This window comes from Nyctereutes procyonoides, unplaced genomic scaffold, assembly GCF_905146905.1.
Source record: "Nyctereutes procyonoides isolate TBG_1078 unplaced genomic scaffold, NYPRO_anot_genome, whole genome shotgun sequence".
NCBI classification, from domain to species: Eukaryota; Metazoa; Chordata; class Mammalia; order Carnivora; family Canidae; genus Nyctereutes; species Nyctereutes procyonoides.
The window spans coordinates 38,897,162-38,923,173 of NW_026575131.1; the positions used below are offsets into that span (position 1 = coordinate 38,897,162).

The 26,012-nt window shown below is 53.6% G+C and overlaps 1 protein-coding gene across 2 annotated transcripts; it reads left to right on the forward strand.

The window, feature by feature from the left end:
• Positions 1 to 3,864: 3,864 nt before the first annotated feature.
• CISH (cytokine inducible SH2 containing protein) lies at positions 3,865 to 9,461 on the forward strand. 2 transcript variants are annotated; one of them, XM_055343313.1, is made up of 3 exons: positions 3,865 to 4,228; positions 7,388 to 7,608; positions 7,854 to 9,461. In XM_055343313.1, exons 1-3 carry the CDS (start codon positions 4,209 to 4,211, stop codon positions 8,384 to 8,386), a joined length of 774 nt encoding a protein of 257 aa, XP_055199288.1. In that variant the 5' UTR covers positions 3,865 to 4,208; the 3' UTR covers positions 8,387 to 9,461. The 2 variants fall into 2 exon arrangements, with proteins under 2 accessions (XP_055199288.1, XP_055199289.1); XM_055343314.1 differs by lacking the exon at positions 3,865 to 4,228 and adding an exon at positions 4,402 to 5,600 and having other exon boundaries at positions 7,384 to 7,608.
• The last annotated feature ends 16,551 nt before the right edge of the window (positions 9,462 to 26,012 follow it).

Genomic DNA, 26,012 nt, shown 5'->3' on the forward strand with positions numbered 1-26,012 from the left:
CGGAGTTTGCCAGCGACCTAGGAAGTGACAGCGCAGAAACTCTTGTTTCTCTTGGAGCTTCAGGAAGCCCTGGAGTCGGGCGTGTTCTCTGCACCCTGCCGACGGCCCTCCAGCAAGGCTCCTCCGGCTTGCGACTTCCTTAGTGGTGGCCCACCGCCAGCGTACCCAAAGTCCTAATTTTTGCCACCAGGCAGAGTGAAATGGCATTTCGTTGTGATTCTCCTCTTTCCAATCCCTGGGGGTTCTGGATGTCTTTCACACTGTGTGCATCTCCTGCTCATATCTGTGGCTTATTTTTCCCCTTGGGATACACAGGGTACTTAGACCAGATATCCTAAATTCTCATTTTGCCAGATCCATTAACTTTTCACTTTATACTTTGAGCTTTTGGTGTCGTGTTTGAAAAGTCTCCTCCTACTACTCTATATACTCCGTATTAGCTATGGTGCTGCCGTTCACTTTTAGGTTTCTATTCTGAGCCCATCTTAGACTATCTTAGGTATTTTGAGCCAGTTTTTCCATCACAGGCTGTTAAACAACTCTTATTTCACGGATGAGGAAACTGAGCAACCCCCCCCCCGCCTCCCCCACACACACACCCAGAGGAAACAACTTGTATAGAGCCGCAGGGGGTGTTGCTCTCTGCTGAGACGAATCTGCACTCTTCCAGCACACCGCGCCCATTCCCCAACCCTCAGGCTGAGGGACTGGAACTTGGTGGCTCACTTGGGACTGGGTGGGTGAGGCCTGGGTCAGGGTCCCTGCGCGAGCCTCTGCTGCCATCTACAGGCCACTGTCAGGACTGCAGGCACTGAGGCCTCGGCCCCTCCCGTGTCTCGGAGACCCTGCTGTTGGTAGGATTGGGCCCAGACAGCTCTCCCACCGACTTCCCCATACCCCAGCACACACGCAGGTGGATGCACGTGGACTCCTGGGCTGAAGATCCAAGGCTCTTCAGATCAGCAGTTCCTGGAGAACTGGCACCTGCTGTGTACAGGGGTTGAGCCAGAAGAAAGGGCCCGGCACTCTGCCCTGTCACCTTGAGACAACCTTCAGGCTAGAAGAGTTTGGTGAAACAAAGACCCTGACGATGGCCTCAACTTACTGAACGCTTTTCTTGGATCAGACACGGAGAGGGTGTTCTACCTGGGAACTCCATGATCTCACTGGGACCAGAGGCAACAGGGTTATACCCACGTCATGCAGCCTACAGGACAGATGCAAGACAGACAAGCCCTGAGAGATCAAGCAACCAGCCTGAGATCAGTAAGTCTCATGGCAGGGTCTCCATCTGAACCCCCAGAGAACAATTCCAGGGCCCAGCTCTCACCCTCAAATGATGCCCTCCTGTCCTGTGCCTTCCTGCCCCCTCCCACATCCACTTGTACAAATATGCTCTTACACATGCTCACAGATGCACAAGCACAGATTTGCTCATGTGTACAGACACATGGGCATACATATGCACCCCCCCACACACACACACACTCACATTTATGCCCAGCTGGACCCAGTCCTCGGTCCCTGAGCCCCATCTCAGAATCTGATCTAATATCTCAGAGATTTGGAGGAAGCTCTGTGATCTGGAAGCTTCTACAGCTTGGAGAGTGGAGATGGTTCCTCCCTCTAAAGGTGATGGTTTGGGCCAGATGAACCCAAAGCTGAGCAAGAGCTTTCTGGACAAGCAGGGTCCCACTCACAAGCAGAGCGCTGAGCAGCTGAGGGTGGGGGCTGGCTCCTTTCCCAGCCAAATTATCTCAGTGTATGCTGTGATTGCTATCTTAGTTTCTAAAAATCGAATCTGATTATAATTGTTCTAAACATTTTATAATTGTATTTTTAACTGATCTCTTCTTAATTCAAATTTTACTTGCATAAGTAAAACTTCCTTGTTACAATAAATTCAGACCATAGGGAAATGTGAAAAGTAAGCAGTGGTGGTGATCCCTGTCCCTTTGCAGTCTCCCCACCAATGCCAATGCTTACACAAGCACACACACATGTCCCACATAGATCCATCATAGATGTTCTGAACTATTGATTCAACCCAAGAGACTCAGAATACATGGTTTCCCCTAGATGCTCATTTTCTAACAACCACTTGCACACTGGTGTGAGAATTCACTATTTGGGATGGCTGGGCCAGGATAGGGGTGGGTTCATGGTGGCAGACTTTGTTAAAGGGGTCCAGTGTATGTGTGTGCGCACATATCAAGGAGTAGGGATGGGGAGTAGAGGACTGAATATACATACCCCCGAAACATATACACACATACACACCTGTGTGGACTATTCTTCAGGGAGAGGAAAGGCTGAAATGATGAGACTGGAGAGACCAAATGAGCCAGACTTTGAGGAAGGCACTGCTGTGTATTATTATTGTGATGACCCATCTTGTGACTACTCCTGGTGGGGAGGAGCAGGGATTCCCTGCAGCAAGGTGCAAGGAGTGCCAGGAGGCCTTATCCTGGAGAGAACAAGAAAATTTGACAAGTGAAACTGAGAGGAATTACCACTGGGTGGCATTGTGGGCCCAGCAGTCAGAGCAGGGTTGGGTAGGGAGTAATCAGAGCAGGAGTGGTGATAAGATGGCCAGGAACCCACAACACCTGGGGCAAAACAGGGGCATACCACATACCAAGCAGAGACGTGAGGTGCTTAACTCTGTCAAATTCACAAAAGGTGGTTGGAGGGCAAAATCCTTGGGGCCCTTTAACCCACAGAACTGCATAATCACTGACATCTGTAAGGGAGCTTTCAAGGGGACGGCTGTGGTGCTCTGACATTGACTGGCAGGGAAGCTTCACCGAGGACCTTAAAGCTGGACCTTGAAGGATACCTAAGAGTTGTTAGGTCAGGGCACCTAGATAGGATGGGGGAGGGGGTGGACTGGGCTCCAAGCACCAACTCACCACTTGCCAGCTGTGAGATTCAGGGTACATTTTAACTTCTCTGGGCCTCCATCTCCTCACCTGTGAAGAGGACCCAATATGTAGTGGTTAGATGAGGCTGGAAATCACTGATATAGTACATGGCACATACTAAGTGTCCAGTTAGAGGGAACAAGTAGTCCCGGGACAGAGAGCTTGGGATTTGGTCCCATAGAGACCCAGGTTCACATCTTAGTTCTGTTGCTTGGCAGCTGTGAAACCCCTTTGTCTTCATAGTAATGGGGGCGGTAGACAGTTTCTACTGAAGAGACTGCACCCTGCATAGGTGCCCCATGGTGGGGTCTCCCAGTGCCCCAGCCATCAAGTGGGTAATGAGGTCGCCACACCTGCCCCCATCCCAAAGTTGGGGTGCGCCTTCTCCCCCAACTCTTTCAGAGAAAACGTTCTCGCTGTGGTGGATCCTTGACCCTCGAGGACCTGTTCGGATCTGAGGCCCGCCTCTGCACTCCTCCCCTCCTCCTATGTTCGCAAAACCCCCACCCCATGCCACTCACTTCCCCACCACCCCACGCAGAGTCCGGGGATCCAAATGCGGCCCACAGGGGGCGCTGGCACAGCAGACAGACCGCTATGGGGGCGGCGCTAGCTGGGAGGACAGGCCCGTGACCCTGCTCTTGCCCTGCCACCAGGTCAACAGAGAGATAAAGGCGCCGGTCCCCAACGAAGCGGAAGCGGAATGCCCAAAAGAAGTCTGGGCTCGGGCAGGTACAACCCCTACGCCTCCCCGGCCTTCTCCAACCGGGTCTTTCCCTACTGGCGTCGAGGTCACGTTCGGCCCAGCTCTTTCCTCAGCCTCCTATCCCAAGGCTGCAATTGGCCCGCCCCGGCCACTCGGCTCCGCCCCCCGAGCTGCGATTGGTCGGCGAGCGGGACCCCGCCCCATTTTCCTGGAAAGTTCTTGGAAATCTGTCAAAGGTGTTTCCTCTGGCGGCCCCCAGCGCCGCACTAGGCCGCCGCTGCGCCCCCGCCCCGCGGCTCCCCGGCCCGGCTGCACGGCCGGCGGTTCTAGGAAGACGTCGTTTCCGGGAAGGGCCGGGACACGGAGGACAAAAGATTAGGCGGCCGCCGCGCCCCGCCTCCCGGCCCGCCCCCGCGCCCTGCCGGCCCGCCGCCCGCGCCGCCGCCTCTCAGTCCCAGCCCGCCGCCGGTGCGCCCGGGGAGCCTGCCCGCGAGCGAGAGCTGCGCCCACGGGTCCCTCCAGCCGCCGCCGTCGCGGCCGAGCCCCAGCTCCGGAGCTGCCGCCGCCGCTGCCGGGACATGGTCCTCTGCGTCCAGGGGTAAGCGCGCCCGCCGCCCCCCTCCCCCCGGCCCCGGCGCCCCGCGGCCTGTGCGGAGAGCGCCGAGCGCCTCGTGCTCGCTGCCGGCCGTCGGGAGGGCCTGACGGGTCGGAGATGAGCGGGTGCAGGGGGACCTCGGGGTGACCAGCGGGAGCGGGGGGTCCCGAGACGGGAGGTCGGCCGGCGGCGGGGTGGGCCAACCCTGGGTGCTGGCTGGAGCAGCTGACGGCCAGCCGGCGAAGCTCGTCCTCCAGGCGCTGGCTCCCCTGCCCCGAGCTCTCTAGCCCGCCCGCAGGCCGCAGGCCGCAGGCCGCGGGGCCTCCTGGTGACCTTGGGCTAGCCCCTGCCCCCTCCGCCCCACCCGCCGTTCTGCCTGGGCCAGCAGTTAGGCTCTTCTTGGGAGGCCGGCCTGAGATCCTCGCCTCCCCCCAGGTTGGCCCCTGCTGACCAGCAGCTCTTGGAGAGTCTGATCTGGGCCTAATTTTGCCTGTGGTGCCCCATCATTGCCTCACCCCTCCTTTCGGCCCAGTCTGGGATCCCAATGTGAGGACTTGGCGCCTGCCTCCCTTCTCCAACTTTCCCCCCAAAGACTGGGGTAGGGTGGGGACTGATAAGAGACAGAGTCTTGGCCTCAACTGAGCATTCTTGGTACGTTCCTTCCGCCTCAGCATCCCTTTCAACCAATAGGTCTGATGCTCTCCGGACTGATCTGACAGGAATTCAGAAAGCTCCAGGGAGATAGAAAGGAGAGATGAGTGTGTTCCCCACCCAGGGAAAGCTGGGAGGCCCAGTGGCTGTTGTTATCAGAACTGGCATAGTACCAAGTGAAGAAGGGTGGAAGGTGGGGCCAGGCTGAAGTGTCCCTTGCTCTGAGCAGTTGCCAGGGAGGAGGGCTGGAGGTGCTAGGAAGACTACACTACTATACTTTTCCCCCTAATTGTCTCCAGTATCTCCTCCTCTGAATTTTGGGACTCCTAAACACCCCCCACACCCTTGTCCTCAGGACCCTTCCCCCAATTCTAGGGTCCTACATTCTCTTTTTACTTTGTTCCAGATGAAGCACTTTGGAACCTCAGGGCCAGTGTTCACAGTCAGGGAGCAAGATTTTTAAGACCTCCACACACACAGCCACAAACCAGCTGGTGCCCTCCTGGGGTAGGGGACAGAGACTCCCAAATGTAGGTTTGGGCTACCAGCTTTGTGTGAGGGGTCCACCCTTAGGGCGGAGTAGGCTCCACTGGCATGTGTCCCCAGTCAGGACTCACAGATTGCGCTCTGCAACAGGCACACACACGTACAGGCCACCCACACCTGGAACACACCAGCCATCACCACCACCATCACGATGACAGTTGTGGACACACCCCTCCTCAGATACACAGTTCTCAGGAGGTTGTAGAGACCAATATAGCTGGGTTTTTTACTTTTTTTAAAAAAGATATTGATTTATTGATTTGTTCATGAGACACATAGAGAGAGGGGCAGAGACACAGGCAGAGGGAGAAGCAGGCTCCTTATAGTGAGCCTGATGTGGGACTTGATTCCAGAACCCCGGGATTACGACCTGAGCCAAAGGCAGATGCTCAACCACTAAACCACCCAGGCGTCCCCAATACAACCGTTCACACACCCAGACACCACATTGACTCTAGAGGTGCCCACACCTACAAGTGCCCTGCTAAGCTGTCTGGAGATGGTCAGAGCTCCTATAATGCACCCAGAGTGGGTGTGGGAAAGTATTAGTCAGGCTGTGGTGAGCCAGGGTCCTACAGCCCCTTCTCCTTATTTGTCAAAATCTTCTAACGCTCACCTATAACCTACACTATGAGATCTGGCTCTTCTGCCTGCATCCTGCCAAGGCTCCTGTCTACCTCTCTCTGCCGCATAAGAAACCTGGCACTGTTCAGCCATACTGTCATCTCTGCCTGGAGTGCCTTCCCCCCTGCTCCTTCCTTTGGCCTGACAGACTCAGCTCAGCAACAGGCAGACCTTGACTCCCCCACGACACCCTTTGCTTTTATGACTTTGGATTATAAATTCTCCGGGAATACAAGGCCCATGGTTTTGTTATCTTGGTGTCCTGAGGCCCAGGAGGGGACGGGACCGAGAACTGGGGCCTGAGGATATTATTTCCTGAAGACTGAGTTAGGACCAGTGGTCTCTTCCTTGGGAGTCAGGGCCTACACCCCTCACTCCCAGAAAGCCCCAGGATCACCAAACCGGGTGACCTTTCCCTAGAGAAAGTCTACTGCTCAGAGTGAGGCTGGCTCAGCAACCAAACTCTAGCCACCTGGGAATATGGTATAGCCAAACCCCTCAGGATCTGGACTGGTCACATCCCTTGTTAGGGGATGGAGAAGCTGAATAGCCCTAGTGAATAGCAAGGTTTACATAAGATCATAAAGCCTAGTAGGGCTGGCTTGCCAGGGTGAGATCTGGAATGTGGAATGGGTACCCTGCCCTTTGCTGGGAGCTCATGTTTATGGGAGGTGGGATGTTTCAGTGCCTTCAGAGGCCACTGTCCACCCTAGACCCTTAGCTAGGAGGAGGAAGAGACAGGATAGGAGTCTGACCTGTTTGGGGAGATTGTTCCAGACTCTCAGCCCTAGCCAGTGTGGACCTTGGTCCCTCCGACAAATACTCCTGTCCATTGGAGGTAGCATGTAACCTCAGGCATCCTCCCATAATTTGGGGGCCTCTCTGGAGCACTCCATGAAGGCCCCAGCCATGGCACAAGCAGGACCAGTGTTTTCTGATCAGCCCTCAGCTTACAGGGCACAAACGTGAGGCTTCTTTGCACTGGATCTTACCAGTGGCGGAGACACCAGTTGCCCATTCTGAGCTGGAAACGCCTTTAGGGAATGATCTGTGTTTCCGGTTGGTGCAAAATAGAGAGACTAATTACCGTTCAATAAATACAGGAAGGTGGAGAAGTCTGTTTCAAAAGAGACTCCACATGCGGGGGAAGGCATCAAGGAGGCTTTTGTGATAACTGGGAGGTGTGGTGTGCTGACCTCATTGAGCCCATGAGTGGGCAGAGGGGAAACTGAGGTGGGAGATGGACTAGCCAGAGGTCATGTAGCTGTCCGGGGCGCAGTGGATCTCTGGAAATAGGGAGCGCACAGAGCTGCCACTCACTGCCCATCCAACCCCTTCTAGACCTTGTTCTTTGCTGGCTGTGGAGCAGATCGGGCAGCGGGCCCTGTGGGCCCAGTCCCTGGAGCTGCCCGAACCAGCTATGCAGCCCTTGCCTGCCGGGGCCTTTCTGGAGGAGGTGACAGAGGAGACCCCAGCCGAGCCAGAGAGTGAGCCCAAGGTGCTGGACCCTGAGGAGGATCTGCTATGCATAGCCAAGACCTTCTCTTACCTTCGGGAATCTGGTGAGTTTGAGGAGGGAAGCAGGCCTTGTTCTGGGAAGTCCACTGGGGAAAGCTTAGCTCTGTCTGCTGAGTCTGATTTGAGAGACATGGCTCCGCCCAGGAGAGTCTGATAGGGGAGGTACAGCCCTCCCCAGGAAGCATAAATGGGGAGGCAGCGTCCTCCCCTGCCCTGCTCTGCCCCGCATTGGTGCCCCCAGCTAAATTCCCCTGTGACCAGTCTCTTGGCCCCCTCTCCACTTGCCTAGGCTGGTATTGGGGTTCCATTACGGCCAGTGAGGCCCGGCAACACCTGCAGAAGATGCCAGAGGGCACATTCCTAGTACGTGACAGCACCCACCCCAGCTACCTATTCACACTGTCGGTCAAAACCACCCGAGGCCCCACCAACGTGCGCATCGAGTATGCCGACTCCAGCTTCCGCCTGGACTCCAACTGCCTGTCCAGGCCGCGCATCCTGGCCTTCCCTGACGTGGTCAGCCTTGTGCAGCACTACGTGGCCTCCTGTGCCGCTGACACCCGAGGTGACAGCCCTGACCCCGCACCCGCCCCAGCCCTGCCTACGCCTAAGGAAGACGTGCCCGGGGACGCAATGCCGCCTGCCCCCGCAGTGACCGCCGTACACCTAAGGCTGGTACAGCCCTTTGTGCGCAGAAGCAGTGCCCGCAGCCTGCAGCACCTGTGCCGCCTTGTCATCAACCGTCTGGTGCCCGACGTAGACTGCCTGCCACTGCCCCGGCGCATGGCTGACTACCTCCGGCAGTACCCCTTCCAGCTCTGATCCGGCTGAGCATCTGCCTAGCCTCCCCCAACCGTACCCTGGAGGGGACAGCGGCCCCAGCTGGACTCGGGCCCCCGGCACCCCTCCTCCAGTCATCCTGGTGATTGCATGCACCTGACAGCTGGACCAGGAAGAGTCCGCAGGAACAAGGCTGGGGGTGAGGGGTAGAGAAAAGCATCACACAGCTTGGAGGTCAACACCCCCAGCATCCTTGTGGCTCCGTTGTGGTGAGCCATGTGTCAGAAAAGAGGGAGACAGGCAGGACCTTGTCTCACCCTGTGGGCTCGGCCCAGGCCCCCACTCGCCCGCTCTGGCCTCCTGAACTGTGTAGACTTTGCTGGCCCCGGTTTTTCAGTCCACAGGGTGGGGCGGGCCCCCTCCTTCCTGCCACCCTGTCTCAGGGAGGATGGCGGCCAGAGGAACTGAGGTTGACAGTGACAGTCCCCTTATGGGGTAACAGGCCAGGCTGGGGGACTGCAAAGTTAACCTGTATTTATTTATTTATTCTCCTTGGGGTGGCCTCGAGGTGAGCCAACCCCACCTCTCTGCCCTGAGCCCTGAGCTCTGGAGACCCCAGCTCTGCCCCAGCTTCTCTGGTTCCTCCTTGTGGAGAGCCCCATTATGAGACATGTTGCTGGACCCAAGGCAGTTCTGGCTCTCCTGGCGCTGACCCACCCAACCTGTGAATGTGTCCCCGGTCTTCTGCCCCCAGCCCTGCTTTGGGAGGGTGGGTAAATAGACAAGAGATTGGAGCCAAAGCGTCAGTGCCCAGCAGAGCCTGCCGCTCGCCCCTCGCAGGGCAGAGCCCTATCTGCACAGAGCTGATCTGGCTGGGCTGCAGGCCTGCAGAAGACTGTGTGCTGTGTCAGGAAGCGGTGTCTGGCTCGAGGGCCACCGCTCCAGGTCTGCTGGGCCTGCTTTCTGCCCAGGAAGGTGCCTGCACATGAAAGGGAAAGAAATACATATCTGATAAGACTTTATAAAAGAATTATTATAACAAGCAAAACCCAGTTTGGTAGTCTTTTTCTTCTACTGATTTTTCTGTATTGACAATAAAATTGTACTTTTCATTTAAGGAGCCCCCAGTGGGTCCTCTTTTGAGTTCTTACACTATTCGTCCCTTTTGATATTATTATTATCCCCTACTCTATGTCTGGGTCACCTGGGGCCCAGTGACCGTATGTGGCTGAGCAGGGCCTGCTAGGGGACTCACTAAACAGTGGATGTGACCAGGGGGCAGCCTTTCTCTCTCACTACCTCTTATTCCCCTTGGAGGTTGGGAGGCAGGAGGTGAAGGCCAGCTGGACTGCCTGCAGGGTGACTGACCAGGCCACTGCCAAGTAGGGGGTGGTGGCGGAAGAGCACCAGACCCAAGAGATGTGTAAACAGGAGATGTCAATGAAAGATTGAAAGTGGAGAATGCTGGGGGATGGGTGCTGTGGGGGCGTCCACTCCTGGGGACAGTGTCTTTTGAGATGAGGTCAACAGAGAAGTCAGGGCCGGTCTTTCCAGGGAGAAGGTACAGGGACTGCAAAGGCACCAGGGCACGACTGGGAAGCTCATTCCCAACCATAAGGAGGCGTAGGGAAGGCTCATTCTGTGTGGTAGGGCAGAACAGTGGAGTTGGGGAGAGCGGTCAATAAGCTGGCAGGGCCCCGGGGGACCCAGAAGGGTTCTGGCACAGGCTAGCTGGAGTTGGGGGACCCCTCTCCTCTCAGGGCCCTATACCCCAAAAGCAGATGGGAAAGCAATAAAAATGAAAACACTCTCTGTCATCTGATGGTCTGACTTTGTAACATAACACTTCAGTACCTGAAATTCTGCTGTATCCTGAAATTTTCTGCACTTTTACTTGAATAACTCACAGGAAAGCTCCTCTGAAACTCATTTATAGCCCTCTAACCCTTATTTTAGAAATAGTCCTAACCTTCCTGTTTTCTTGGGCCTTAGGTGATTAGAAGAGACAAATGTTGGCAGATTGAGAGCAGAAGGAGTGGTATATTGATTTCAAGGAGGAAGCAGGAAAGGATAAAAAGCCAGAATTGTGGAGGCCCAGAAATGTGTGGGCATGGAGATAGAGAAAAGAAAAGAGCTAATACTGGATGAGAGTAAACAAGAGGTGAGGGTAGACTGACTTCACTGGGATGGGTGCCCAGGCCCAGGTGCCCAGCCTGGCACCTTCTGTGTTGCTGGCTGCAGGGCCCGACGGCACGCCTCCTCCAGGTCATCATGGCCCTGCCAGGGATGCTTGCTGTTCCTCATTGCCTCAGCCTGGATCTCAGCCCCTTTGTGACTCCCAGAGTGCTTGAGGTGACCATTCTGTCTGTTTTAACCCCAGATCTGAGTCACCTGATGGGTGAGTAGTGGACACAATGGGGGCAGAGGCAGGGTGTTCTCCACTTCGCGACATGGCTGGGCCCGAAAGCTGCAAGAGGAAGCCCACAAACTCTTCATTGTCTGCAGAGGGGGAGGCATCTCAGGGTGCCTGCCAGCTGCTGGCAATAGACGAGGGCTTTGCACCCCATGCAGTGTTCACCAGAACTGTGAAAGTAGAGATCCCTGGGTGGTGCAACGGTTTAGCGCCTGCCTTTGGCCCAGGGCGCGATCCTGGAGACCCGGGATTGAATCCCACGTCGGGCTCCCGGTGCATGGAGCCTGCTTCTCCCTCTGCCTGTGTCTCTGCCTCTCTCTCTCTCTCTCTCTCTCTGACTATCATAAATAAAAATTAAAAAAAAAAAGAACTGTGGAAGTAGATCTAAGTATTACCCATACCCCACAGATGAGGAAACTGAGGCCCAGAGGGGGCAAGACACTGGCTGAGCTTGCCTTGGGGGTGTCCCAACGACCTATCTGCCCCCGGGCTACTACATGAGCTGGCAAGAGCTGGCCACGGGGGCTGGCAGCTTTCAGGCAAGATGAAGTTAGATGCTGGTTTTGTCCCCCTATGTCCCTTCCTGCTAAGGTCTCTGGGCCGGACATTGGTCTGGTCAACAGGCTCCTGCCCCCCCTCACCTTTGCCTCAGTACAAGCCAGCATCCAGCTCTTGGCTGAGGAGGGGCTGCCGACTACCTCAGACACCTGATATTTCTCTGCTTCAATCTTTTCGTGTTTCCCTCTGAGGGGAGTGAATGATGCCTGCCCAGAAGAGAGACAATAGAGGGCATGTCGTCAGGCCCAAACCCAAGTCAGAGACCCAGCCTAACAGATGCTGAAAATCCTCTCGGTGGTGCAGTCACTGCCGGGTGGTTCTGGGCTAGTAAAAGGGGGGTGCCCTGCCAGCACTGGCTGGGGACAAATGGGGGAGCCTTCAGTTAAGTCCTTTATTAGCACACACACTCCTCAGACACCAGCTGGGCCCAACTCCATCTGGGCCCTGGGGACACAGCAGGGGACAAGAGGGATGTGGTCCCCATCTTCATGGGGCTCCTGGGCTGCTGAGCAAGAGATGAGAAGTGAACAAATGGGCACTCAGAGCAAGTTTTAAGAGTGTAAAGAAAGCAAAGCTGGGGGCAGGACAGAGGGTGGCTTTGGATGGGGGGCACTACCACCAATTGGACGATCAGGGAGAGCTCTGGGGGCACTGAGCCTGGACATTCGAGCAAAGAGCAAGAACCGGCTGTGCAGAAAACATAGCTGAAGGACATCCAAGGAGGAGGAACTGTCAATGCCAGGGCCTTGAGGCAGGAACAACCTACTGTGATCAGGAGTAAGAGGTCCAGAATGGCTGCCCAGGAGGGCTGAGGAGGTCAAGTTCCACAAGGAAATGCTATGGGTGCCACAGGGTGCTGAAAGCACACAGAAAGGAGTTGGGGGTTCCGGAGCACTTTCTGGAGGAGGCAGTGGGGAGCCCAGGCCTGCAGAGGCTCCACTTCTCCTGGCAGAGGAGGACCTTTGTGAGGTCTCCAGAATCCACCTGCTTCTGGGAGGGGCTGATGGGTTTGGAGAATGATGCTGCATGGTGTCCCCTTCCTAGACTCACAGGAGCCTTCTGGAACGACTGGGACAGAGATACAACTGGGCCATCCAGATTTCTCTCGTCAGTAGGGTCTTGCTGGGATGTTTCTTCCATGATCACCAAGTGTCCTAACACCCCCTGGATCATAGGTGCCCCTGTACCCGGACTCAGCTTTTAATCTGCCAACTGAGCAAACGTCGCTGGGCCAAGGCCAAACGCAATTCTGAAGAGGGCTGGGGGCAGAGCTGGGCAGCTCGCACTCTCAGCTGGGAGCCCTCTCACCCTGCACAGCTGCTCACGGTGAGGTGCAGGCGGGTACTTGAAGTAAGTCCTGACCAAGAAAGCAGGAGGATTCTGGGGACCTTTGTGAGGTCCTTCTTCTTCCAGAAGTGGAGCCTCTGCAGGCCTAGGCAGTCCCTTCACACCAACCTGTTAGACCAGTTTTAATATAAAGCAGGTTCAAGCTTTGCCAGAAACTCAACAACCTCTGATGGTGAGTCCTCGCCAACTGGACTGCATGGCATGGGCCTTCCTCCCCAGTTTAGGCTGGCCATGCAGCTAGCCCCTTGGGCAGCAGGCTGAGCCTCACGGATCTGAGATTCCAGAAGAGGAGGCCCTGGAGATTTAACCCTGGCTAACACGACCCCACCCTGGTTTTACCCCCATTCCCCTCCAGTCTGGATTGTGTGCCGTGCGCTTGGCTCTGGGGAGTCTCAACCTCACTGGCCCAGGAGAGATTCCTGGCTGTGAAGTGAGGAGAATGACAGCACCTCCCTCAGGGCGGACATGGGGAGCACAGGAGGATTTATGAGGTGATGCTGAGGAGAGCTGCTGCGGCTGTCATTGCAACTCTCCCCAGTCCATCATTCTCGTCTTTTTTGAGAGGAGGGCTGGGCAGGTGTTGATGTCTGCTGAGGTCCCCATCGGGGCTGTAGGGGAGCTGGGCTAGAACCGCCTGGAGTCATAAGCTGGCCCTCTCCCAACTAGCTCTGCCCTCTACACCCAGCCCTCCACCCTCAGGAGTCAGTTGCCAGGGACCTTGGGTTCTGGTCCTGGGGGAACAGACCCTTTGGTCTGGTTTATGTGTGGGTTGGGGTGGAAGTGAGGCCAGCCCAACCTTCTAGCAACTTCTCTCATAGTAATAGTAAAGATTAGGCCATTTGCTACCCTGCCCCAGACCCAGAGGATGGCCTCCCTCAAGGTTTGTTCCTTATCTGGCCATCGGTATTCTGCGCCCTCAGAGGTGAACTACAAGTGACAGAGGTGAGCTGGGCAGGGGCCTCTGGGTCTGCCTCCATTTCAAAGATGCAAGCCTGAAACCTACAGAGGCAAAGTAGCTTGTCCATAGTCTCCAGGAGGAAGTGCACATATGGGGTTAGAGCCAGGGCTCTGAGTCCCACCCCAAGGCTTGTCCCTCTCCCCCTCGAACTCTTGCACTGGAATCAGCTGCCTGCTGGCTGCAACTTGACGAGCCTGGCTCATGGCCCCTCAGACTCCCCGTGTCTAAAGCTGGATTCTTCTTCCTGGAGCCTTAGCGCCCTTATCCGTCTAACAGAAATAGTTAGTGGTCAGGCCCATGCCCCAGGGTGATTGGAAAATGGCTGGGTCTGGCTTGCAGAGTGAGTGGAGTGATGCTCACCTGTGAACCCCAGGAGATGAGGTAGGCCCAGAGCAGGAGGAGCCTTTTTGGTGCACCCAAAGCTTTATGCTGAATGGAAAGATAGTTGCTCCTATGACCTTGGCCTGGCTGAGGCAGGCAGGGCTCAGAGTGCCAGAAGTGGCCTGCGAGGGCCGAGGGAACTTGGGACTGCCATGACTCCTCCAGACAGTCCTCCCTAGTGAGACTCACACTGAGATGGTGCCCAGCAATACTCCCCAGGTAGAGCCCTATTCTGAGGACTCTCACTCACACAGCATCAGTGAGCCAGACTGGGCTCTTCCTCAGCAAAGCCGGGGTCCTCCTCCATCAGAGGGGAGAATTTTACTTAGTCTGGGTTGGGCCAAAACTTTGATCTGGAAAGGGCCCTCTCTAGGCCCTCAGCCTCCTCCCAAAGAGCATTTCACTGCTCTCTACCCCCATTAGTCCCACCCCTGAACATCACTGAGTGTGTGTGTGTGTGTGTGTGTGTGTGTGTGTGTGTGTGTGTGTGTGTTGACCTTTCCACTTGGCCAACATTCCTTTGTTTTTCTCAGCTCTTTTGGATAGATGGCCATGGTAGGAGGAGGCATAAGGAGAGCAGGTTCTCAGGAAACCTTTTCTCCAAAGCCCCAAAGACATGGAGCCCAGGGAGACACTAGATGATTAAGGCCTATTGAAAAGAAAGTGAGTTCCCAGGGCAGTTAGAGGAGTGTGGGTAAGAGACAAGGACCTCCTCACAGACAGCACTCTGGCTCCGGGCTCCAGCTCCAAGGTGACTTCGGGGGCTGCCCTGGGGCATCACTGCCAGGTCAGTGTTGTCAGCCTGGCCAGCAAAGCTGGGTGACCCCGCACAGCTAGTTTTATCTCTCTGAGCCACATGGGTCTCAAAGAAGCCGAAGTCCTGAGTTTGCCGTCCGCACGTGATCCGCACGTGATCTCTCTACCCCAGGGCCAAGGCTGGGTCTCTGTAGCCCTCTACCTCTTGGCTCAGAGCCAGCGGGCCCCCGATTGGGGCAGTAGCACCCCTGTCAGTACCTTGACAATCACTCCCTTTCTCCTCTGGGTCTCACTGGGCAAACCAGGGCATGCTAGGCTCCAGGAGGATCCCTGGGCCTTTCAGAGGGCGGAGAAGGCGTGGTGTCGCACCCCTCCCCCGCCCCCACCCGGGGTGAGGTGTTTTCACTAGAATCGGAGCAGCTGCGGCTGGAGGCCTCTTCCCAGGAAGAAAGAGCAGAGCGCCTCTTCCAAGAACTCAGAGGAGGCCCACAGGCAGGGGAGGGAGGAGTGGGGGAGTTAATTTTAAACCAAACAGCCTTCAACGCTTCTCAGGAACTGGTTGCTCAACGTGATCTGGCAGGTCCCAGGCGGGCCGGGCAGGGCTGCCAGCTCAGCGGTGGTGGGGGTGGAGGACTGGTCCGTGACCTTGAGGGAGGTTGGGGCCTGTCCTTGTCCATGAACCTGATCCTGTCCCCCGGACCCCCCTCTACCTGACCTGACTTGCTGAGCTATGCGGTGGGGTGACTTCCTCTGTCCTAACCAGGCTAGGTGAAATTTTAAGAGTATTAATAATGCAGATTTCACATCCTTCCAAGAGCCCCAAGACTGACAGTCCCATTCCCCTCTTGCAGCTCTGAACCTGCCACTCCTGTCCCCTGGCCTCTCCCTCTGGAGGTTGTCTGATGAAGGCCCCACTTCATGGGGCCAGAGTAAGGCCTGTGCCTTTCGTCCATAGGATGGGACCCCAGGGTGCCAGGCTAGCAGGGGCACAGAGTGAGATGTTGGGTGGAATTGCAGCAGCCTACTAAATTCCTGGGCCCAAGGAGCGAGCCTCCTGTGTGTGCAGCGAGGCTCTGAGCTGAACTCACTGGACGCCCCCCCGCAGCAACAAGGGGTCAAAGCACCCTCACACTCACTGACTTTCTGGCCTCCATCCCCTCCAGGCAGACAGCCTGGGCCCCCCCTCCCAGTGTCTGGTTGCTCCAGAGGCTCCTCCCAGGGTACCCCCTCCTCCACTACCTCCACCAGCTGCCCAATAGGCTCCAGCAGCCTGGGCGGGGCAAGGCCTGTGTTCTAGGAAAGGATCCTGAGCAAGCCCTGCCAGGAGCTACATTTCTTGGAATCAGCACTGCAGGGTGAAGGGACACTTCCTGGAACCTGCTGGCTACTCCAGGGAGAGAGGCTCAGAGGACAGACAGTGACCTCAGTGAGGGGGGTAGGGGTGCTGAGGCCTCATTTTGGGTCCTCACCTCCAGGAAGCCCTACCTGACTGCAGCTGCCTCCTGAGACTCCACCATCTCAGCATTAAGTCTGCTGGGCCCCAGAAGAGGCCTAGTTCTGGCACAACCTCTGCAGTACTCAGCTTCCAGCCCAGAAATGGGCACAGAGTGGACAACCAGAAACAGTAGGGAAGGGGTGTGTGTGCATGTGTGTCTGGGGATTGGGTCAGCATGCGGGTGTGAGCACACAGGTATAGGTGGGATGTTGGGCACAACTGTATTGTTCAGACCAGTGAGCAGCAGTGTGGGAAGGGCTAAGGAGAGCAGGAGGGAGAGCAGGGCCAGTGGTGCCAGGCCTGGCTCACAGAATTCCCCTTCCTGATGGACAGACAACCCCTGGTCAGAACTCCTGTCATTCCTACAGGCAGTCTTTTCCTTTGTGGCCTTTCACTCAGATCCCCATCCCACAGTTGGGGTACAGGCCTCAACCTTGCATCAGGCCATGTAGAGCTGTCCCAACCCAATGCCCAGCTGGGCAGCCTTCAGCACACAACCAGCCAATTGGAGCCTCAGTTTCCCTGCCTGGCTAATGAAGATGATATGCTACAGGGCCCCTAGGAAAGCCCTGGGGGCTATGACCCAGGTCTGGGACAGGGCTGGGGTTCAGCTACGTTTTGTGAGTGTGGCTCAGTGTTCCCCTTACCAGGTCCCAGGGTGGTCACCATCAGAGTAGGAGCCTGAAAGGCTGGCTGAGGGGATTGAGGACAGGTCAGGATCAGCACAGAGAGCAAGTAAGGGCCTCCCTCTCTGGCTGGGTGGCCTCAGGGCAGCCTTCTAACCTCTCAGGAAAGGTTTGCCTTCAGAAGAATGGAGAACCCTCTCTAGCCTAGGCTGGACCAGAGGCAGGGACTTATCCCTCCCCTCATGCCCTCAGGTCACTCTTTGCCTCTCACTGAGCACAGCCCCAAGCCTGCTACCACCCACCCCCAACACATCCTCCAGGGCCAGTCCTGGCATTGAGAAGTCCTGAGGTTCAGTGCCCGGGTGGGGCTGTGAGTCAGACCTGTGACAGAGAGGTCCTTTGACCCCTACAGGAGAATGCCGGGGCAGCCTAGGGACACAGGTCATCTATGTGCTTGTGTCTGGGCATGCTGGTGCTCTGAGGCTACCTGAGGCAGCTGGCAGTGGGGGAAATGCTGCATTCTCCACCACCTAGAGGCCTTGCACCTTCACCCAGGTCAAGATGGCTGGAAGGAACCTGAGTAACAGAGCTGCTGGGTGGCATCTACTAGGTTTGCAGGGGGATACTGCTGCCCTGCTGTAGGTGGTTTCAGAGCTAGGCAACCTGCGTGACTTGAGCCATTCACGAATCCTCTCTGAGCCACCCTCTGTAACATGGGGATGATGAAAAAAAAAACCAAAAACATGGGGATGATGTTATCACTTACCTTTATCACAGTAAGGAGCAAATGTGTAGATTAAGTGATTTCCTTTCTCCTTGGGGTTTCCTCCTTAGTCTTACCACACCCCCCACTCCCCGTTAACATGAACCCACGTAGATGTGAACCCCAGCAGCACTCTTTCTCTGGCCATTGTTGGGGCAAGAAGTACCCATGGACATGTCTGCTCTTCCCACCAGAGCACCGGCCCTGACTCTTTAGTGCTCTGGGCAAAAGGACACATGCAGGGCCACATTACAGAATCTACATATTTAAACATCATAAATCAAGCTATAAAGTGCTAGTAAAATATGTTCTATCCTCCTATTCAAGAAAGAAAATTTCATAACAAAACAAAATCTGTGTATCTGTGGTTTTTCTATGTCTGGAAGTCACATAAAGATATCAGGAAGTCGATATCAAAGATGATTAAGTTTCATGATTATTGCTCACGTCCAGGTGTTCAGTGGTGTTAAATGAGTAACATCTAGAAAATAAAGACATGCCTAACTCATAAAGTATTATATATTAATTCTGTAACATTCACTGTTCTTGTTTTATTCCAGTTAAACCTATTGGTTATCTTAATTATAATCAAGATTTTTCATATAATTACTATCCTATTGGCAGTAATGATTTAAAAGAGTAAAGTGAAATATTACATTCAAAGAGCACAAAAACAAAATATAAATTAAATATATTTAAAAACTGAAAAGAAAAAAAAACTGAAAAGTATTGGGGAGCATGAGTGGCTCAGTTGGTAAAGTGTCTGACTCTTGATTTTGACTCATGTCATGATCTCAGGGTCGTGAGATCCAGCCCTGCATCAGGCTCCACACTGGGCGTGGAGCCTACTTAAGATTCTCTCTTTCCCTCTGCTCCCCCCTGAAAATTTTAATAAACAAAAATGGAGGGATCCCTGGGTGGCGCAACGGTTTGGCGCCTGCCTTTGGCCCAGGGCGCGATCCTGGAGACCCGGGATCGAATCCCATGTCAGGCTCCCGGTGCATGGAGCCTGCTTCTCCCTCTGCCTATGTCTCTGCCTCTCTCTCTGTGTGTGTGACTATCATAAATAAATAATTTTTTTAAAAAATGGAAAACTATTTAAAATATACTCAAAAAGCTATTTTAACAATAATCAAAATTAGTACAATTAAAAGGCAAAATATGTTACAATGAATTGATAACATTTAAATTAAAAAGATGTAAAACTATAACTTTTTGAAATTTTTATTCACTGTTAATTATTTTTATAGAAATAAACCTTCCCAATTCACATTCAAATCCTCTGTGAACTCTGAGGCAAGGTCATAATCTCTCTGCATTTCCCCAGGGCCTGAATGGTATCATCACGAGTAGGTGTTTGGGTCTGTCTCACCCTGTGCCAGCACTGAGGGTCAAATCCCCAATGATCATGATGCCCACATATTCTTAAGCCCATTTATTGTGAATTGATCATTTGTGTGTTTGTGATATGTTCTAAATGACAGGCCCCAGTCAGATGAGAAAAGAGCAGTAAGAGACCAGACACAGGGATCCCTGGGTGGCGCAGCGGTTTAGCGCCTGCCTTTGGCCCAGGGCGCGATCCTGGAGACCCGGGATCGAATCCCATGTCGGGCTCCCGGTGCATGGAGCCTGCTTCTCCCTCTGCTTGTGTCTCTGCCTCTCTCTCTCTCTGTGTGTGACTATCATAAATAAAAATAAAAATTAAAAAAAAAAACAGAGAGACCAGACACAATTTCTAATAAATGGTATTGGAATGCTTTGGGAAAAAAAACAACAAAGTCCAATGTCTACATGACACAGGCAACCACCATAAATGTTAAATATTTAAACATGATAAAAGAAACCCTAAGAGCCCTTTAGAGCACCTCCCTCAGGGTCACAACAGTATTGATTCTGGGTGAGGAAGCTTCTTCTTTTATGTGCTCCCCTGAATTATTTGCAGGGCATGTCAGTCTGCGGAAAGGAGAGTCACATCAGAAATCCATTAATGCCCTTTTAGTGTAATCTCCCTGTCTGGGAGGTTGGGGAGGACTTCCCCAGAAGTAGGCCCTAAGACAATGATCCAAATGCAAGTAGCTTATTTGGGAGGTGATGCCAATAATCACCAGTAGGGGTGCGCCTGGGTGGTTCAGTCAGTTCAGCATCTGACTCCATCTTAGCTTAGGTCTAGATCTCAGGGTCATGATTTCTTTTTCTTTTTTTTTTTTTTTAATTTTTATTTATTTATGATAGGCACACAGTGAGAGAGAGAGAGGCAGAGACACAGGCAGAGGGAGAAGCAGGCTCCATGCACTGGGAGCCCGACATGGGATTCGATCCCGGGTCTCCAGGATCGCGCCCCGGGCCAAAGGCAGGCGCCAAACCACTGCGCCACCCAGGGATCCCAGGGTCATGATTTCAAACCCTGCGTTGGACTCCATGCTGGGTGTGGAACCTACATCAGAAAAAAAAAAAAAAAAAAAAGACTCACCATTAAGGTCTTGGGAGACATTTCTCCATGGTTCTCTTCCATTTCCGTATCCTTACCTATAGAGGCAATGACTCCCTTGTTCCAAACAATCCTATCAAGAGTGATTATTAAACTGAGCAGCCTTAGAAAACAGAGACAATATCTCTCTCCAGGGAAAAAGGCAGATTTCTTTCTTCTCCAGCACAGCAAAGACAGTAGCTCCCTCTGAGGCCAAGGTTGGCAAGTTTGCTGGCAGCCTATTACAAAACATTCAGGCCCCCAGCCCCAGGGCTCCTCTCCTGTAATACAAACCCACTGTATGTGCAGGCCCCATCTGGTGCTTCCTGGGTCACCTTTGGGAACTGGGGTTCAGGGAAGTGGTGCAAGAAAATGTTGATCCTCTGTCCCCTGCTGTTACTGTAACAAACCAATCTTTATTTCTGAACCATAAGTCTTGTGCCTTCTGGCAGCAGCTTTGAGAGTATAATGGGCTAACTTGTTAGCCTGTGAGTCAGGCAAAATCATAGAGCCTTCCCAGTAACTGACATAGAGGAGAGAGGAAGGCAGGGAAGGAAACTTAGCTAGGTATGGTAGTGAATGGGTTCCCTCTGTGGGCAACTGGGGCTCATTCCTCAGCTGAGAGATAGAGCAGAACATACCTCATGGTTGTCCCACCCAAGGAGTGAGGAAGTGGGGGTGTGTAGCCAATTCCCACCTTCCCTGGCTTGGGCCTGCTCCAGGGCATAGGCTTGGAGCCCACTTACCAAGCTGGCCTGTGTATCAGAGAAGGCCTCAGGCTGAGCACTGCAACTGCTGTGTGGGAACTTCAGTGGGAGAGGATATGAGGCCCCCCCACCCCGGGGCTTTAAGGCAGCAGGGCTTTATGTGAACATGGCCACCCCAGTGCCCTGCATGGTGCTGAGCAGACAGCTGCCAATTGCATGCCATGTGGCTGAAAGACAAGGACCTGTTCACTTGTCTCTAGCCTCCACTGGGTAGTGCACTCCTTAGGGGCAGCATCTATGTCAGAGTATGAAGTTTTCCTTCATACTCTGGTACCAAGGGTAGGCCTGACATCAGCACTCACTGAAGGTTTGTCACACAAATGATGCAAATAAAGAAGCTTCTAAAATAAACAAACAAAATGGAGTCATCTAGGACTAGAATGGAGCCATCCTTAACTAGAGAAAGGCTGTCTCTCCAAAATCAAAGCAAGTGCACTTAATAGGGAGGCACCAGTTTCCCTACACATATGGGAAACAAGGTACAAGTGCTCTAGCCATCACTATTTTACAATATTATATTGAAGGTCTTAGCCAAGCCAAAAGACAAGGAAAATAAATAAGAGCTATAAATATTAGAAAGGAAAAGACAAATATGTCATTATTTTCAGCGGTAAAATATCAATGTAGAGAAGGTACCCTATGATCTCACTCATGTAGAATTTAAGAAAGAAAACAGATGAATATATGGGAAGGAAGGAAAAGAAAAAAGGGAGAGAGGGAAACAACCATAAGAGACTTTTTATGACAGAGAACAGACTGAGGGCTGCTGGGGTGGGGGGCTGAATGGGCTAGATGGGGGATGGGCATTCAGGAGGGCATTTGTTGGGATGAGCACTGGGGGTTTTATGTAAATGGTGAATCACTGGATTCTACTCCAGAAACCAATATCGCATTGTATGTTTAAAATTTAAATTAAAAAATTTTTTTTAAACAAAAGAAAATTAAAATTAAAAAAAATCTAAGAGAAGCAACGAACAATGGAGCTAAGAGAAACCAAGAAGTGGTCAATTATAAGATAAACCACATAAATTAACACTTTCCCATGCATCAGCAAGAACGAGTTAGGCCATCCCCCTGTATAATAAATAACAACAAACACTGTATGACTGTATAACAGATAAGTAGCAAAGCTAAATTTTCATGAGGGGCATGGACCTGAAAGAGCCAGGAGAGGAAATGAGGCGTGAGAAACTGAAAACCGCTTTCCTCTTGACTGTAACTTTTACCCCCCTACCCCCCATAACCCACTGAACCTTCTCTGGGGCCCCAAGCCAAGTGCACAGGCGAGATCCTGATATGCTCCCCTGCATGGCCCCTCTGCACTAGAGGCTGGACACAAGCTGGCCATTCCAGGGGCTGGGTGGGCTGGGTCCATTCCCTGAGACACAGCAAAGCTAGCAGCTGTAGGCCTGGACAGAGTTCTTAGCTCTTTGGGGTGGGGAGGAGTGAAGGCATGGCCAGGTAGCGATGGGGCTTAGAGCCTCATGGGGCAAAGGCAGTCCCTCTGCCCCCTTCCTGAGACCCAAGTGGAACTAAAGAGCTCTGCAAAGGAGCAGAGAACTCAGTCCGGGGCCATTTAATCAAAGAGCAGCACCCATCAAACCCGGGGTTCTGTACACTTTGTCCAGCCCCCATCCTTCACCTGGCCAGACATGGGCACAGGCCTAGCACACAGCTGAGGGGTGCTCAGAGTGAGGAGGGATAAACACAACCCGGAATGGCAAATCATGGGGAGCCCATCTTGCCTAGAGCACAGTCTCCTCCACCCTCAGAGGACAGGGCTTTGCTGTGCCTTCAGAGAAGCAGCACAGTTGGGGGCAGGTGGTGATGCCTAGGAGAGGCAGTTTCCTGTCCTAGCTCTGGGCCCATATCAGTGATTGGCGAAGTCTGAAGGGCTGGGATGCCTGGGTCCACCATCACTGCCTCAAGGACCCTCCACTGCCAGCCGAGGCCTGTAGAGACCAATTTTATATTTATTAGTGGGTGAACAGTAGGTGAAAGTAAGAGGGAGAGATGCTTAGCAGACTCCAGAAAGAGGGAAAACTTACATGGGGTCACAGAAGGTAGAGGAAGCATTTAAACAGAATATAGAAGTCTGGATTTCATTCAAGTAATAGGGAGGGAGGGGGGAAAGAGAGGAGAGAAAGAAAGAGAGCATTCCAAGAATCTAGGACAAACCAACCAAAGATGTGGTGTGTGGAAAATCCCTGGCAATGGTCCATAAAGCTTGAGAAGACCCCGTAGTTGGTCCTCAGGTGAGTTTGCTGGGAGAATCACCAATCTCATCTCCCAGAGTTTAATGCAGTGTGGTCATCACGGAGTTTCAAACCCCAAGTTCCAGGTCAAAGAGGTCAGGAATGTAGGCAAGGCACCCAGGTCTGGTTCACTGACTGCTCAGATCTACCCTAACTTACTGTGTGATCCTGGCTGAGGCATGAGCCCTCTCTGAACTTCAGCTTTCTTTTCCAAGAAATAGGGTCACAGCACTCAAGTTCCCATGGGTTCCCATGACTCAAGAGACAGTGGTTAGGCCTCCGAGACAGGGTGAGACCCCCCTACCCCCCACCCCCCACACACAAGGCCTTGACCTGGCTCCCAGAGTCTAGAACTCCACCAACCATGGGAGGCCCTGCATGGATACCTGTGATCATGGACATAGACCCAAGTGCTCAAGTCCCACACCTATGCACATGCATGTACACACAGGTCCCTGTGTAGGAGTGTACAGGTCCCTATAATGGGCGTGTGTGATGTGGCCTTGTTCCTCCAGAGCCTAAAGCTTCCATGGTTCCCCATTGCTGACCAAAGCAAACCTAAGGACCCAGCCATACATTGGGGGCCTGTCAGAGGGAGTCCCTGTACCAAGTCCATGAGTTCCTCAATGACCAGGGCCCACCTGAACCACCCCACCCCATGGATTGGTTTACAGTTGGTACTCAGTGCTTGTGGGTGAACAATGGGCCTGGCAATGGGAGGGGAGACACAACAGCTAAATACCTCAGTTCCCCCAAGCTTGGGAGGTTAGCCTCAGCCCTCAGTAACCTCACAGAGGATGTTGGCAGGAAAAAAGGACTGTCCCAGATGCTGCATCCTCACATGACCCTGAATCCCACCCCACCCAAGTGGCCCCAAGAGGAGGCTAAGCTACTAGGCTCTTGGCTGTGACTCAGCGGAAGGAAGACAGGAAGGGGGGGGGAGCTGCTGGGCACTAGGGTTTTGCTTCTCATTTCTCTCTTTCCAAAGCATAGCAAGTTCCCAGAAATGAAGGTACCCAGAACTATAGAAACCCCAGGCTTTCAGGGGCACTGGGTTCCCCAGTCCTCTCACCCCTGGAGACACCACCAGAGGGCCCAGGGAAGCCCCTAGTCTCTGGCCCCTGCTTGGCACCTTCTTACCTGCCACAGAACTAGGGATTGAGTACCTGGAAGGTCCACACTGGAGCCAAGGAGATTGTGGATTCCTGAGACTTTTCAGTGAATCCGTGACCCAGATTCATTTGCTGAGACAGATGCTAGGTGAAAAGAGGCTCTGGGAATCCCCAGGATATGAAGGGGTAGAGCAGTCAGGGCAGGCTTCCTGGGAGAGGCAGAAATGGAGGCTGCCAACACCAAGAACCCAAAGGAGCCCCACATAAGCTTCCTCACCCTTGGCTTCTTCCTCATTCCCTTCTCTTCCCTTCCTCCTTTCCTTCCCCATGCTTTCCCTCTCTGTTCTTTTCATATTTTTAGTTATTGTTAAGAGCCCAATTTGGGGTACCTGGGTGGTTCAGTTGATTAAGTGTCTGCCTTTGACTCAGGTCATGACCCAGGGTCCTGGGATTGAGCTCCACATCAGGCTCCCTGCTCAGTGGGGAGCCTGCTTCTCTCCCTCCCTCTGCCCACCCCCCCCCCTTCTTGGGCTAATAAATAAAATCCTTGGGAAAAAAGAGCCCAATTTAAAAACCCACACACAGACTCAAACAGGCACACTATCAAATTATGACCCATGTGTCCAGGGAACCGGGTTTGTGCCCGGTTGAAACGAGGCTTCTCCTGCTGTCCCTGTGAGTGAGTGAGACTGTGAGATGGCCTTCAGAACCACCACCACCACTTGTAACCACATATCTGTGAGAGTCGGGCGTCACCTGGTCCTGTGTCACTGAAATCAAACATGGAAAGAAACTGATCTCCGAGGCTGACACAAGACTGTAGCTTCTATCTCAGCCCTCAGTACAAACGTGTTCACTGCTGTTTTTGTTTTTATCTTTGTAAAAATACATATTTGAATTCCACCTGAAACTTGGTTTGAAAGAACAAACCCCATGGCTCTAAGGGGCTGGGCAGAATGAGGAATCGATGGTGGACTTGTGAGCAGGCAAAGAGGGAGACCTGTGGAATGCCTTCGAGAAGGGCACATCCACTGGGCGCCTCCTTCCAGAACCCCCCAGGCCTGGGGACCTAAAATTCCTTGACTGCCTCAGCTGGCTTGATCCCCCTCGTGCTGAGATGGGACTTTCTGTACCTGCCTATCAATGGAGAAGCAGAGTCTGAGGTCTCAGTCCCACCCCATGGCCAGAGGACATGTCTCCTTTCAGTAGTGGCCATGCTCTGCCCTGCACGCAGGGCCCTTTGCCTGGTTCCTCCCATGCTGAGCGTGAAACCTGCATACCTGGAAGGGAAGGATGCTTGCTCTACACTTGATGCTTCTGGATGATTCAGCACATTCCCCTCTACCTAGAAGACCTGGTCAGCCCTGCTGCCCCCCCCCCCCACAGGTAGGTGGGGACCCTCCTGGGAACTGAGACCCTGGGCTACAGTCAGCCTCCCAGGCCTGCTCATTGCCTTCCCCTTTCCCCCTCCTCACTCCCCCCACTCTGGCCTCCAGCTGGGACATCAGAGGACCATGGCCACTTCCTGGTTGTGTGACGTTGGGCAACTTAAGCTCTAGTCTCTTCACCCGTCTAGCAGCCAAGAAAGCCATCCCTGATATATGGATGGGATTTCTGCCAGTGTGGGCAGCACCTGGCACCAGCTGGCACCTGGAGATGCCCTGTTAGTTGCTGGCCATGTTCAGGCCTGGGAAGAGTCTTCCCAATTTCATCTCACCTTCCCAATTTGACCTCTGCCCTCACTGGTGGCCTCTGGATCTCCCGACACCT